Genomic DNA, 15,652 nt, shown 5'->3' with positions numbered 1-15,652 from the left:
ACGAACACTAGAAATCCATCAAGAGAGGACAAACAAGTGAGCAAGCCTTTGCACTGTCAAATATACGTAGAGCAAGTGGTAGATCATCATACAAAGATGCACATAGGTGGTGCTCATCATCGTTATCATTAATAATCAAATAATTGATAACACAATAAAAATCAGGGTAATCATCAACATTAACATTCAAGAGGAATTATCAAAATTTGGCAATTCTTTAAACACAAGAAACTTTCAAGGTAGAGAAAAGCTGTCAAGAAATATGACATGTATATAATGCAAATATAGTCACAAATTTGAATATTATGAAAGAGATTGCACAAAGAAACAATGTGATAAAATATGATCAAGTAGTACAAAACAACAATAGGGGATTTGAAAGGAAGAGAATATAATTAAGGACAAAATCAAGGTCATGGTCATTATGCAAATCAAGGAGATAGAACAACAACAAAGCAAATTTTAGAGGAAGAAAAATTATTGTGGAAAAAATCAATCACTGATACTATGCAAATCCATAAAATGATTCCCATGCTCAATACACTTGGGAAAACAAGTATATTTGTAGTTGAAAACATGCAACAATGAAGTACTTCATGTGAATTTAGAAAATCAAGAACCATGGTATATTGAAAATAGCATGTCATCTTAATGACAGATTATAAAGAATTGTTTATAGAAATGAAATTTTTGGAAAGAACAATGTAATCTACACTGCTGATAATAAAACTCTATTCAAGGAAAGGGCAAAATACCCATGGACAGTTATTCAAGCAAGAAAGGAGTGATGATGATGTACCCTATGTTTCAAAGATCATCAAGATTCTCTTATTAGTTGGATAGATGATAGAGATGATTTATGGAGTAATCTTTGATGGAGATGCAATATTAGAGATAATATGTCCCCCCTTCAAAAATATGTCCCCATACTCAACTTTTAGTCAAAATTCAAAATTTAAGCCCCCCTAACAGATCTGCAATAAAAAAATGCATTGTCCCAAACTATCTTGATAATACTTTTAAACACTCTTTAGGGTGAAAAGCTTTGGGTCAGCTTTAAACCAAGAGAACCTCTTTGACCAGATCCAAAATCACACTATAAGAGGAATGGTTTGTGATCTGACAAAGGAAGAAAGGAGAAAGTATGAGCTCTCATGGAACTTATTCTACTCAAAATACTGCCCTCCCGGCGCTTTCCATCTCACCCTTCCCCTCTCTCCCTCTCCGTTGCCTGCCTTCTCTCCCCTCCCTCTTGCCGCCCCCTCTCCCTAGGCCTCTGCCCTCCCCTCCCCTCCCCTCGCCTCCCCATCGCCTCACCCTCCTAGCCCCGCTGCATGCACCTCTGCTACTCGAGCCCTCTTGCTGCCCCCCTTCCCCCTCTCTAGGCCTCCGTCCTCTTGCCCCTCCCCTCCCCTCCCCATTCTGAGCCCTTCCCTCCCCTCCCCCTCTGCCTGCCCCACCCTCCCTCTCCCCTCCCCTCCCAAATTCACCCCCCTCCCTCCTATCTCCCCTCCCCCTCTTGCATAACGTCACTCCCTCCATTATACCTCACCTCCCCCTCTCGCTTGCCTTGCCACCCCCTCCCTCTTACCTTCCTCCTACCCTCACCTCCCCATCCTGCCTCCCATCCCTCCATCCTCCTTAGCTCTCTCCCCATCCCCCTCCTAGCTCCCCCACCCTTCTCCCCTCCCCCTCTCGCCTAGCCTTTCTCTCTTCCCCTCCCTCCCTTTCCCCTCCTCCCTCTTCCTCCACGCTCTCCCTTCTCTCTCTCTCCTTGCACTACATTAGGTCACATCAGCTTATGTTAGGTTGAGTTACGTTAGATTAGATTAGGGTAATCTTATGATGTAGGTAAGGTTGTTTGGTTAGGTTGGTTTGGTAAGGTTAGGTTAAATTATAGGATCTTCGCTAATCAAGTATTATCCTTCATTTATGAAGGACTGTGGTGAAATCCTAAGTCTTGGTCAAATGAAATCATAAGTCTCTTTCAACTGTTGTGGCATTGAGACTGTGGTGAAATCATAAGTCTCTTTTTCAAATAATACACAGGTTAGGGAATTGAGAGGCATACAATGTCTACTTAATTAATGTGAATTGGTATTTTGGCATAACAAAAAAAAAAAATCTTGGCTTTGGTATCGCGGCTCATGGGAGTTTTAAATTGAAAGTTCTAGATTTTACACAAAACTTGAGCCATTTATGTCCCATGGAGAAAAATCCAAAGCATTCCAATTTCTTAAAAAAGGAATAAAAGAAGGTAGATTATTTAGGGGATACTTTAGTACTAATCTGCATGCAATGACAACACAACCCATGCTAATCTCAAAACTATGGCACAAAAGATATGGAAATGTGAACTTCACAATTTTGATATAATTAGAATATGGCAATTGGTATTCCAAGACTCAAATTTCTTGGAAAAGTATGTGAAGCATGTTGCTTTGCCAAACAAGCTAAAGCCGTCTTCGGTAGAAGCACAACTAGAGCAAAAGATGCTCTTGACTTGATACACTCTCATGTATGAGATTATGCATAACTAGAAGCATCAATGGAGCATTGTACTACTAGAGTAGTGGTAGAAGCAGGTGCTCTTGACTTGATACACTCTCATGTATGGTGTTATGCACAGACTAGAAGCATCAATGGAGCATTGTATTACTTGAATTTTATTTATTGATGACCACAATAGATGTCGTTCGGTCACTTTATCATAACAAAAGTAGAAGTCTTTGGCAAATTCATAGAAACGTGCAAAAAATCAAGGTTCATAGATTCGTAGAGGTTAGTATATGTCTACAACATTCATGATTTTTTGCAAAGGTCATGGAATAAGAAGAAAATTCACATGAGTTGACACACAAAGTGCAATTTTGGAATAAGCACTACCAATTACTTGTTTTGAACATGCTATTTACTGGATCAGTTCAAGGTGAGTCACACCTTATGAAGCCGGGTTGCATATATACATGATGGTTATAAGAGGAAACTTGATCTCAAATCACGATAGTGTATTGTGGTTGGAGACGGTGAGCATAGTAAAGCATACAAACTCGTTGATCCAAACAACATGAAAACTATTATCTTAAAATATGTAGTGTTTGATGAAGATTTAGAGTGGAAAATGTCAAACATATAGGAGAGAATCAAATCAACAAGCACAAAATACACATAAACTAATGAGGCTCAACTAACTTGCATAGGTGTAGCTCCACAAGAGGGAAAATAAAAAGTTGAGATGAGCGTGTGTAGCTTCTTTTTTGCACAATGGCATCGATAGTGCCCATGTTGGCCCTTTGCAGACTCATGAGCAGTGGGCTCATGGTGATGATACCTGGCATTGGGGTCTTCAAACTTTTATAGATGAAGAGAATCCCTTTTCTTTTGTGCTTTGAATGTTTGAATTCATTAAAAAGTTTTTGAAGGCATATAAGTTTTTTGTGTTTGGACTATGAGGGAGAGTTTCAAATGACTCCAAAATCTTGAAGGCATAGAAGGTTTAATGTAAAAGGGTGGTTATAGGCCACCCACTTCCCGCCCAAGTGAGAAAAGGTATGCGGATTACACACCAAGCAAATAATGTAACACTAACAAGTCCTTCATTTATAGCAAGCGAGTGAAAAATTGTATGTAGTTTAGGTTGAGAGACTTATTGGATGGTGCAAGTTCAAATCTGTTTGTCAGAGGTTGGTGGGTGGGGGGAGGTGACTGCGACGATGGGCACCCCCCTTTTTGGCATGGGATATCATGCCTTGCCATGTGGAAGACATGTCCCCTTCCCTCATGTGGGCGGGCTCTGATGTGTAAACACCTTAAGGCTGGGTTGACACCACTTGGATGAATGACATGCTACAAGGGTGTCCGACCAAGGTGGAACAAAAGCCATTGGTTAGTGAGTTGGGTGTCGGAAGGGAAGGGTGTGCGGCACACCTTGGCACCGGGCGGGCTTTGAGAGCAATAGACCAGGTTGGTTGGTGTGAACACGACAACCTTGGGAGCTAGTTGGTTTCAGGGAGTGTTTCAAAGGACAACTTTTTGAATAGGCAATGAGTCAGAAAGAATGACGTGGGTGGTGACATCATCAAGAAGGCGTGGATCAGGTGCAATGCATCCGGACATCTATCAAAATGAATGCCGCCTGCCAGCATGGCCGCTACTGTGGTGCCACGTTTGCAGGCGAATCAACGCTCAAGCGAGCTTTTTAGGAGCACGCGGCGCAATGTCATAGTGACACGTGCAGCTGACGCAGACCTGAAAAGGTCAAGCGGCTCCAAAGGGGGAGGAGAGGAGGAGAAGGAGACACGTGGCGAGATTTAGGCCAATCAGAGGGGGCTTGTTAGTTCAACTGGGTTTCTTCTCCCTCTTGTTGAAGCTATATATTTACAATCAGTAGTATGCATTTTCGATATGCTACGATTGTTGTTGCAGCGCCATAGCCATCGCCCTTTAGCTCCACCACTCCGCCTTACCTCTTCCTCCTCCCTCTCACCATTTTCCCAAATGGGCAGCCTTCCCGATCTCCTCCCTAATGCCTCTCCCTCCATCCCCCTCCTCACCCCTCACCAAATGGGTCCATATCAACTCTCTCACAGGTGTGCTTATCTGCCTGGTTACGGTATCTGCTTCTGGGAGTAGGAAAGGGTGGGTGGGGGCGGGGGAGATGTTGGGTACGGGATTCTATTGGGGAGGTAGCGGGCGAGGGGTGTTTGTTGGGTCTCGGGACGTCCTGAAGGAGCGAGCGAGAGAGCGAGAGAGAGATAGAGAGATAGAGAGAGAGAGAGAGAGAGAGAGGGTGGGGAAGGAGTTGGGTATGACTCTGTTGGGGAGGTAAATGCAGCAGTCAGAAGGGGAGGGGCAGGGAGAGAGGGAGCGAGAGAGCGAGAGAGCGAAGGGAGAAACAGAAATTGCTGTTCCAACCCCGTATCTATTTCGGACTTTTCTGATCACCCTCTTATGTTGTCTCAGAGTTGTGCTCGCTCCCCTCACCAGATGCCGATCCTACAACTACGTGCCTCAGCCTCATGCAATCCTTTATTACTCACAACGCACGTCCCCCGGTGGTCTTCTCGTTGCAGAAGCAACTGCCGTTTCTGATACGGCTCAAGGGTGAAAGCCTTCACTTAGCACTGCTCTTCTCTTTGCTCTTATTCGGAAAATTGAGCGGCTTTTGCGACGACTTTTTGGGGGCCCATTCAGTGGCATCAACGGCGATTGGCGACTTCATTCTCTTTTGTAACGCCGTTCTGGTTCTTTCTGTCCCATCTTGAACAGGTATCCGCACGCACCAGGAGTTTGGACGCAAGAACATGTAGAAGCATGGAAACCGATTGTGCAGGCAGTTCACGATAAAGGCGGCATTTTCTTTCTTCAAATTTGGCACGTCGGCCGAGTCTCCAATACAGGTAATATTGCTTTTCCCAGTAACAGTCGGGCACTCTGATGACATTAAATCCTGTGCAGGCATGCTCTTTTCTTAAATTCCTTTTGTACCATAGTCGCTGGAATATGTTTCTACCAAGGCACCTCACAGCCAAATGGATGTTTTGACACCAAGTTGCCAATTGATTTTCTGGGCAAGTAGCTTTTCTTCCTTCTCAGCTGTGAAGAACCAAATGAAAATTTCAGTTCCCATGTTGCAAAATTGACATTCTGCGTCAGCAAATGCATGTCTTGAACCTGGACAGCCACGCAACATGTCCTTGAAATGCGATTCCTCCCACTTTTAAACTGATGCCTGCAGGCCTTTATGATCTAGCTTAGAGTTTCACACCTTTCCAACTCCTACCCTTTCTTCTGCCTTTCGCAAAGGACATGTATATGTCTTTATTTGCCAATACACGTGATTCCCTATTAATTTCTATTGCAAAAAGCCAACCTTAGCCAACCTTTATACAGGACAATGATTCGTGCTTGTCCATTGGGTGCCCTGGCTACAAAAGAACTATGCTGGAATCCTTGGAGTTGTCGAATGAACATACCCTTGGTATCTTGGTCAGTTTTGGTGTCATCATGATAACCTGAAGGTCCTTTCTCATTATATGCAAATAAATTCTACTCTGAAGAATCTTCCTGATGACCATGACAAGGGTCTTTATGTACATCGATGACTGTGAACCTGTATATCTCAAATATCTATCGTGGCTCATGAAATCAGCTTCATCCCTGCACTTCCTATAGCTTTTCTTAAATCTAGCCTTGGGGAGTTGTTTCCATAGAACAACACAGAAACTTAGTCTGGCTATCCGTGTTCATGCAAGAATGCGGAAATCTTCGTTTGGCTCAACTGACTCCTCATGCTCGATGATCCACTCACTCCTGCTGAGCATGGCCTTGTCCACTGGATCCTCAGCACTACTTTCTGCTGAGATTAAACCACAGTGAAAACCTAGGCTACTGGTCTTCTGTCTTGGGGTTACTGCTTCTGAAAAACTCCCTACCTGGTATGTGGACAATTTTTCCTGAATTTTTCTATTTTTAATATCTTCATCCTGCACTCTCTATAGCTTCTCTGAAATCAAGACTTGGGGAGCTTTTTCCATAGAACAGCACATATACTTTACGTCTGGCTGTCTGTGTTTCTCCTCAAATCTTCTTCCTGCACTTTCTATAGCTTGTCTAAAAACAAGCCTTGGGGAGTTGTTTCCATAGAGCAGCACAGAAACTTTTAAGTCTGGCTGTCCGTGTCCATGCAAAGATCTTGAAATCTTCATTTGGGTCAACTGACTCCTCGGGCTCGATGATCCACACCCATTCCTGCTGAGGTTGGCCTTGGATCCTCATCACTACCTTCTGCTAAGATTGAACCACACGGAAAACCTAGGCTACTGGTCTCCTGTCTTGGGGTGGCTGCTTCTGAAAAACTCCCTACCTGGTGTGTGGACAAATTTTCATAATTTTTCTATTTTTAATATCTTCATCCTGTTTGTTCTGTTGTGAACCATTGAGTTTGTTGCTGACTTTGTTCTTTTGGGAGAGTAGTTAGAGCCTTTTTGCCCAGGTTCTGAAGACAAGGTATTTAGACTTTTACACTTAGTGTAGACTTTGGGCATAAGCTCAAAGGTTCGTGTTGACACAAAGGTGAGTTCCAGACCATGCACACACCACAAATTTTCACATGGAAATCCGCATGAACTTTTTAAGTTCATATCCTACTTGTAGCTGACATCAAACAGTTGGCATATGTCACTTTGTCCCAAAACGATGTTAAAGGTTTCATCCTTGAGCTATCTTTTATATCCTTGCCGATCTGGTCCCATTGGAAGCAACTTGCTCAGTAAAAGCAGTCACATGCTGCTTGTGCTAATTATGCCACTAGTAATGGCCTTACCCTTCAGGTGAATGGTATCAATAGGGAACTTACCATCATATTATCGAAACATATTATTGAAAGGTAGCTTTTTCTTGATAAGTTGGACGGGTTACTGGGACACTGTGGATCAGTGTGAACATGATGTCCCTATCTGCTGTCTCCTTTGTTTTACAAGCTACCTCATTCCATTGTCCTTTTCCTTCACAGGCCAATTCTGTCGAGTCAATCCATTCTTCCTTTGCTTCACAGGCCAACTTGTCCACAGAGGTCCGTTTTTCTGTTCTGATACACTGCATTTGTTGTGTGGCTCCTCCCTTGCTTGGTAAGGTTGTTGCATTTCTGCACTGGCCAACCTATCCTGTGCATCTCTTTTTTTAATGGTCAACTTGTACATTCCTCGCATGGCAACTTGCAATATGTATAGGCTCTTCTGCGTCAGATGTAAAGTCATTTTTTGACTTATCTTTGGCCAGCTTTCCCTCAACGCTGGCGGGGAGGCTCTCTTGGCCTCTTCAAACGTCTAAAAGGCTTCTTTACCAGGCCAAAATCAAAGTCAAGCAAAGTATTAAAATAATATATCTTTTGCTCATGATTCCATTTTGAATCCATCTGAAGAAGAAGCGCTTCAAGCTGCGGCGTGCAAACAAAAGGCTTGCGATCATTTAACACAAATTATGCCTTTAATTGATATCCCTCTAAGTGACAATGCCCATTGATGCCTGAATATTATTCATAGATGATTTAGTTTTGGTCGCTTTGGGGAAACCCCCTCGGTTCTGTTTATTGTCATTTTTTGCAGACTCTTCAAGTTATTTTAAAATTTCCCTAATTTGGTGGATTCCATTGTTAATGCTGAATTGTTATTCCTATAATTTACAGATTTGTCTGTTACGCTTCAAAATGGGATTTCATAGCGAGAAATAAATTTATAGAGCATGCGCGCCATCTGAAAAAGTATTTGTGCTGTGTTGTTTCAGCTTACCAACCTAATGGACAAGCCCCGATATCTTCCACTAGCAAGAAGCTATCTGGGAAGTTGATAATGCCATCTGGCAAAGAGTTCGGTGAATATTCCGAACCACGCCCTCTCACAACCGAAGAGATTCCACAAATAGTCGACGATTTTAGGAAGGCTGCCAGGAATGCAATTGAATCAGGTAAGTGATGCCTCATTTGCAATCTATACACCCACTGCATGTACAACGACTCACTTAATAATTGCTGACTTGCTAAGTTTCCTTACAGAAATCGTTCTAACGCGAATACACAATTCGCCTACCTGTCTCCAGGCTTCGTAGATCTTATTTAGTGGTGTCATTGTCCGGCAAAATTACTAAAATTTTGTATCTCTGATGATAATCACAGGTTTTGACGGTGTAGAGATTCATGGTGCCCACGGGTACTTGCTCGACCAATTTTTGAAAGACGGCGTCAATGATCGCACTGACGAGTATGGTGGGTCTTTAGAGAAGAGGTGCAGATTTCCACTGGAAGTAGTCAAAGCTGTTGCAGATGAAATCGGACCTGAGAGGGTTGGCATTCGGCTCTCCCCGTTCACAGATTACGCTGAAGCGTACGACTCGAATCCAGGAGCACTGGGAGTATACATGGCAGAGGAATTGAGCAAATTCAACATACTGTACGCCCACTATGTTGAGCCAAGGATGCGGAATCCTCCAATACCTGAGAATGATGACAGTCTTGTGCCAATCAGAAAGGCGTTTAAGGGGACTTTCATAGCTGCTGGTGGGTTTAACCGTGAGGATGGAAATGCTGCCATTGAATCAGAGAAAGCCGATTTGGTGGCTTACGGTCGCTGGTTCTTATCAAATCCTGATTTGCCCAGAAGATTTGCAATAAACGCCCCTCTAAACCCATACAATCGAGACACCTTCTACACTCAAGACCCCGTTGTGGGTTATACAGATTACCCCTTTCTCGAAGAACCGCACCATCCTTGAACGATTTATATCAGCCTCAAAGTTGTCATCCATGTCTGCAAGCACCCTCCGAATAGTCTTCATTCTTTGGATACATGTATATCCACATAGTATATATATCCACATAGTGTTTTCATTGGATTTTCTAAACTAAACATGGAAGTTTTTACTCTCTTGGATAGGAGTCCTTACATGGATGTTGAACCTATGAATTGCAAGTAATGCATTTGTCAAGTTTTTTCTTTGAAACCTTTTCTATGAACCTATAAAATGAATATGACCTGCACAAAGTAATAGCTATGCTAGTGGGATGATAAGACTTAGTAGAAACCTATTCTTGAATTCAAGCAAAAATAAAATGAACTTAAACTTCTTGCTCTGTCTCAAGGTTACATGATAGAGCATGCTAAATATAGCACAAACAAGTACCAATAAAAAAGACAAACTTCTCAATGTTATGGACTTTCAACAAGCATTACAATGACGCGCATCGTAGTGATATATCGCTCATCACACCCTATTTGACTATCCTTAGTCAAGTGATGATTATAATATCAATCTCAATTTCAATCCTCATCACAAGCTTCTAGCTCATTGTTCGCCATGATGATGTAGCAACTTGTCTCTAGTACTCCCTCAAAGGTACTCTCAAGAACCCAACTAAACTAAGGAAACACAAATATAGTATAAATCCTTACAAAGCATTCACCTTGGTTACCCGATCTCGACTCCAGGTCATACCTAGCTAAGGGTAAAACTGAATGAAGAGAATGGCAACATTGCCTTATGACTTAGTGAAAATAACATGCAATCATAAATCCAATAATGTGTCCACATTGAAGTTAGAAACTTTTTATAACGTCAATCTAGTGTGGAGATTTGGAATTCATAATTCCACTAATGGCTCACTTTTCTCTAGTCCTTCCTTTTTGCTTTGACACCTTTAGTATGGGGCTTCAACATTGTCCCCAATTGTTGTTGTAATAATCTTCCCTCAAAGATACTCTCAAGAACCCAACTAAACTAAGGAAACACAAGCATAGTATAAATCCTTACAAAGCATTCACCTTGGTTACCCAATCTCGGCTCCAGGTCATACCAAGCTAAGGGGTAAAATTGAATGAAGAGAATGGTAACATTGCCTTATAACTTAGTGAAAATAACATCCAATCATAGATCCAATAATGTGTCCACATTGAAGTTAGAAACTTTTTATAACGTCAATCTAGTGTGCAGATTTGGAATTCATAATTCCACCAATGGCTGACTTTTCTCTAGTCCTTGCTTTTTGCTTTGACACCTTTAGTATGGGGCTTCAACATTGTCCCAATTGTTGTTGTAGTTGTCTTCTCATGGGCTTAATCTCCCTTAGTTGGGTAAAAAGATGCTTTAGGTATTTTCGTTCCACCTTGGGATAGGTGGTTCGTTATAGTTGTTTAGTAAATCACACATCAACGTGGCCTCGACCTTCGAGAATCAATACATTTTATAGTAGTTGTCTTTAGCCAACTTACAACACATTATCCACTCCTTTTTTGGTTTTTTTCATCGCCATATTTGGAATGATCTCTAAGAGAGTGGTTTAGTGATGGATAGTTATCTCTATGATCTTAGAAAGCCTTTGCCTGTGGAGTTTGATGGGCATGCGTTAGGAGTGCAGTCTTCCAATCCAAGTTGAAGTGGTGTGGTCCAAGTGCACAAATGAAGCCTCCAAAATCTTTGAGAGCATTCGTGAACGAAGACATGAATTACAAGTTGTAGTGGAGAAGTCTTGGGGGAGCAACGACGATGACTACAACATTAACATCAAAGGTTGTTCCAACCCAACCAACTGTAAGTACCACCCACCAAACGCAAGGGACAAAAGTAGAACATTATTCCCATCTCATGGATCAAGTCAACGTAGCAACAAGTTAAATGAAATTCTGATGGAGCAGTAGTGCATCTCGTAATTATGAGCATAAGAGGCCACTTAAGTGATTCATCTAACCTGAGTGGCCTCTTATGCTTTACTCTCTTTGACCTTCCATTGAGACTTTTTGGCTTCCAAGGATGATCTGTTACACTTTACCAAGCATGGTCTCTTGTGCTTTAACACCTTTGACCTTCCATTGAGCCCTTTTGGATTCCAAGGCTACACATGTCACTTCAATCCCTTTGCTTCTTATAGGTCAAGTTCCATTATGCTAGGGGGATGGAAGTACTCATGGATGTGCACAATTTCATAGATGGCTTGTTGAAAGATTTAGAAGTATGTGTCACTATATTGTTTGAGGTCTCATGTAATAAACTTGCTGATGTCGATCCGAGGTCTTCTAGAAGTTGCGATTACAATTGCCGTACTTCCTCCCATCTTGCCCCTTCATTAGCACTGGGTTTTCTTTTCCATTCCTTGCAAGCTCCATCCCACCATCTTTTGTCATTGGCCCATCTAGCACAAGCATTCCCCGGTAGGATCGCCAAAAATGCCAGCTACAAAAAGTGCCTACTAAAATATAAACTTATTCCACTTGGACATGAATTCAATTTGTCTATGATCTAGGATTTGTGAAGGCAATGTGCCTATTTCTAGATGGCCTAATGGAAGCATTCACTCATTGAGAGATGGACATGTCATACTTACAACCCAATCATGCAACTTGCTTGTTCAGTAAGTGAGGTAGATTGATGGATGAATGTGAACTAGAATGCAATTGCATAATGCGTCAGGTTCCTAAAGGTGCAAAAAAGTTTGAGAAATGGTTTCCACTTCATTTCTACACAAGGCAATACAAACAATACAATTGTAAAGCTTCACTTCTATGCAAGGCCCAACATTGTTTAACTCTATACACCCATTCTTTTCTTAGACTCATTGTCTACATAAGCCATTTTATACTAACTACAAAGCCTATGCCTCAACAATTCAAGTCAATGCCACCCAAACCTTTTGGTAAACAACTAACACGACCATCTACAATCATAATGGCAACCACCAAGGAAAACAACCCCTCATCTATGACTAAATCTTCTGAATATTCTCTTCGAGATGCTTGACATTTACTCCACATCAACTGGTATCTCTCTTTTAATGTCACTCAATCACCACTAGGAGATGCTCTCAAGGCTTGAACCTGACTTCCTACCAAAAATGGTCGTACGATTTCTTCATGGTGTCTTCCATTTGATGCACCACCTTTTTCCTAGCATGGCCTTCATTACAAGTTTCTCAAAATGATTTGTTCTTTAGCTAATGCTCACTATACCCTTCATTTACTTCATTTTTAGATCCCTTTGGTTTGAATTTTCAACACAAAGTGTCCCATCTTAGTGTCTTTGGTCTTCATGTCCAACAAGGCATACTTTGAAGGGGTTGTTGCTGTTGATAATTAGGAACCAAATTTGAGGGAAGATAATGTTGGACTAGAGCCAAATCCTCAAAGAGAAGTGGCAGGGCTTCAAAAACTTGACATTGAAGACTAGGTGGAGAAAGAGGGTAGGGGGTAGATAAAGGATATTGACACTTGGCATGAACTGGTTTGAGGACCTTGAAAGTTCCATCTCTGAGTTCTTGGATCTTAACATGTAGATTCTTTAGGCAAATGAAAATAGACCATATATCCCTCTGAAAAGGTGACAAGATACCTAAGCTTATGTGCTTGGTGTTTGTACTTTGTATGAGTTTGTTGCAAATTATGACACCCAAATTTAAAATAGACCAGATCTCCCTCTCTTAAGGTTATAAGATGCCTAAGCTTATGTGCTTGGTGTTTGTACTTTGTACGAGTTTGTCCCAAAGTATTATGCACAAGTTGATGGAGGACTTGGAGATCCTTGGAAAGAACATTTGCTTTGGTAATTATTGGCTACATTGGAATAAGAGGCTTTAAATTTAGGAGCTTGCAAAGCCAATTCCATAAATAAAGCTAGCTAGAAACATGGTTGATTTGAAAGGGACTTTTATTAGTGGAAGAATGAGGGATCTATTATAGGCATGCTACATCTACATAAGACAGATATCCCAAGTCTTGAGGTTGACAATAAAACCCCTAGATTAGAGAATAAACTATGGGATGATCAAGCTAATCCCAAAAGGTGGGCCTAAGATGGATCTAAAGAACTGGCGCCCCCTTGCAATGTTAAAAACTAGCTACAAAATTTTTGCAAAGGCACTAGCACCAAGACTCAGAGACAAGATGCAGAACTAGATTAGGGAAGAACAAAAGGGTTTCATTAAAGGCAGGAACATCTTAGAGGAAACAAGAAATCTTTAAAGAAGGGAATCGCTTCCACCAACGACCTTACCACCGAGGACCCAATGGAAGCCATGGCCTTAAGGGTGAAGGACGAAATGATACAAGCCATAGAGCCCACACTGTATGGCAAACCATACGATCACAATGAGTGCCCAATCCTGAGGAATAGACTCAACCCACTAGAAGTGGCCCAACCCCCAAGGTTACGGTGTGCCATTTGCAATGTTGCAGGCCACGATGTAAATACCTAATTCTACAATATGAGGGTTGCACAACCCCGACCCCAATAGTACCAGCAAGCGCCAATCCCAATATATAGACAGCCAACACTAGCACCCAGTGCACAAGTACAATGGCTCAATCCGATCCCTGTGAGGACACAAGTGCCTCAACATATTGAGAAATCCCAATTCTCCACAGTATCCTCAAGCCCCCAATATTGCTCCAGTAGTTCTAATGCAAATAATATATTTTAATCTTGCATTTTTTTTTTTGGAAATTGTTTAAATTTGTATTTAAAACATGTATTTCAAATCTATCAAGCTATATTTAAACCAAAGAATTGGTCCTTGATTCAATACATGTGGAAGAGGTGGAAGTAGGATTGCAATTGTCCATCCACATCAATGGCAAGCTTAAAAAGCATGTATGCCCAAAATCAATTGCAAGGTGGGCATTAGGGGAGAATTGGGGTCTCAAAAGGGCCTCATAAGGAATGGATAAAGTTAACTGCATGTGAACCACTATGGTAACCCATGGGTTAAGCCTCCACTTAGCATTTACTCAATTGAATGGGTATATTTATTTGGAAATTGATCAACCTTGGCCTTTGGATGGAGATGGATGGTGGATGGATCAAAGGACTAGGATGCCTTTGGTGGGCTCCAAGTGGTGAGATATGACAAGGGGAGGGAAAGGTTTGACTTTGTGGAGGCCTAATTAAAGAGGGAGAAGGTGCCTTCTACATCCAATATCAATGGCTAAGATTGAGGCGCTTGTTTGGAGGGCTAGGATGAAGGTGCATTTTGGATGGTGGACATCTAGATCCAAGATCAAGGGCCCAGATTGAAGTGCCTATTTGGATGGCTCGGATTGAAGCTCCATTTTCTCTCACCTCCTCCCTTGGATCCAGCCTCAATCTATCGCCTAGATTGAAGTGTCTTTTGCACTCATCCCCTCCCTTGGATCCACCCCTTGATCTATGGCCCAGATTGAAGTGCATTTTCCTCTCATCCCCCCTCCCTTAAATCCACCCGTTAATCTATGGCTGAGACTGAAGCACATTTTTGTCTCATCCCCTCCCTTGAATCTACCCCTTAATCTAATGGCTACGAGTGCTCTACCATAAATTTGAATGTGACCCTTGGATTGGAGATCAGGTCAATGGCTAGGAGTGAGGACCATGGTTCTAAACCATGGGTGAGAGGTCTCCCCACCCATAAATGCTCAACATGTACTTTTGTACAACACAACATACCAATGTCCCACACAAAGGAGCACTCTCATTGGTACACCTAAAATCCCTCTCTAATCCCTTGAAATTAGAAAACACTAATTTGAGGCCCTTTTGAGACCCCATTTCTCCCCTAATGGGAAGAGGCAGTACATGAGGGAAGCCGTAATGCAATATTATAATATAATGTATGAGCAATGCCCTTGTTCTCTTAATGCAATGGTCTCACGCTTTTACATGAAAATATTATATTCAAGATATTTCATTATAGTGTTGTTGTTTAATAAGGCAATGTTGTTATGATAGTGTAATGTTAATACAATGTCCTTGGAATGCACATAGCATGACATGCTATCATCTTGTAATGCTATGTTGTCCCTTCCATATCTTGTAGTGCTACTAGTGGCACTAGTGGCAGGCAACAACACCAACCACCACTAGCAGCAGCACTAACTAGTAGCAATAGAACTAATCGCTAGTAGCAACACTGAGCAGCATCACCAATGACCATTACTCACAATAGCAACACTACAGCTACACCAATCACTAGCAACAACACTAAACTGGTAGCAACATCAATTACCACTAGTAGCACCAATCACTATATAACATCATGAAAAGATGGTAGCCATTTAGAGTATGAAAAAGAACCATCTAAAAGGGATGTAGGCCAATATTATAGTAGCACACACTACCGTATAGGGACAATAAGTTGATA

General features: G+C 41.8%; 1 protein-coding gene across 1 annotated transcript; it reads left to right on the top strand.

The window, feature by feature from the left end:
* The first annotated feature begins 4,406 nt into the window (after positions 1-4,406).
* On the top strand, positions 4,407-9,403 carry LOC147884880 (putative 12-oxophytodienoate reductase 11). The gene is made up of 5 exons (XM_087397113.1): positions 4,407-4,589; positions 4,963-5,103; positions 5,269-5,399; positions 8,284-8,463; positions 8,672-9,403. Exons 1-5 carry the CDS (start codon positions 4,498-4,500, stop codon positions 9,265-9,267), a joined length of 1,140 nt encoding a protein of 379 aa, XP_087253239.1. The 5' UTR covers positions 4,407-4,497; the 3' UTR covers positions 9,268-9,403.
* Positions 9,404-15,652: the final 6,249 nt, after the last annotated feature.

The sequence above is a fragment of the Dipteris shenzhenensis genome, chromosome 26, assembly GCF_047967505.1.
Source record: "Dipteris shenzhenensis isolate YYH24624 ecotype China chromosome 26, Dip_SZ_1.0, whole genome shotgun sequence".
NCBI lineage: Eukaryota > Viridiplantae > Streptophyta > Polypodiopsida > Gleicheniales > Dipteridaceae > Dipteris > Dipteris shenzhenensis.
The sequence above is the reverse complement of the archived record's forward strand: the minus strand, read 5'-3'. Positions and strand labels throughout refer to the sequence as shown.

Bases quoted from the DNA above. Each gene is read 5' to 3' on its own strand.
- LOC147884880 (XM_087397113.1), top strand. From the start codon at position 4,498: ATGGGCAGCCTTCCCGATCTCCTCCCTAATGCCTCTCCCTCCATCCCC. The intron at 5,104-5,268 runs GTGAAAGCCTTC...CATCTTGAACAG, and splicing joins GTTTCTGATACGGCTCAAGG to GTATCCGCACGCACCAGGAG. The intron at 5,400-8,283 runs GTAATATTGCTT...GTGTTGTTTCAG, and splicing joins CGGCCGAGTCTCCAATACAG to CTTACCAACCTAATGGACAA.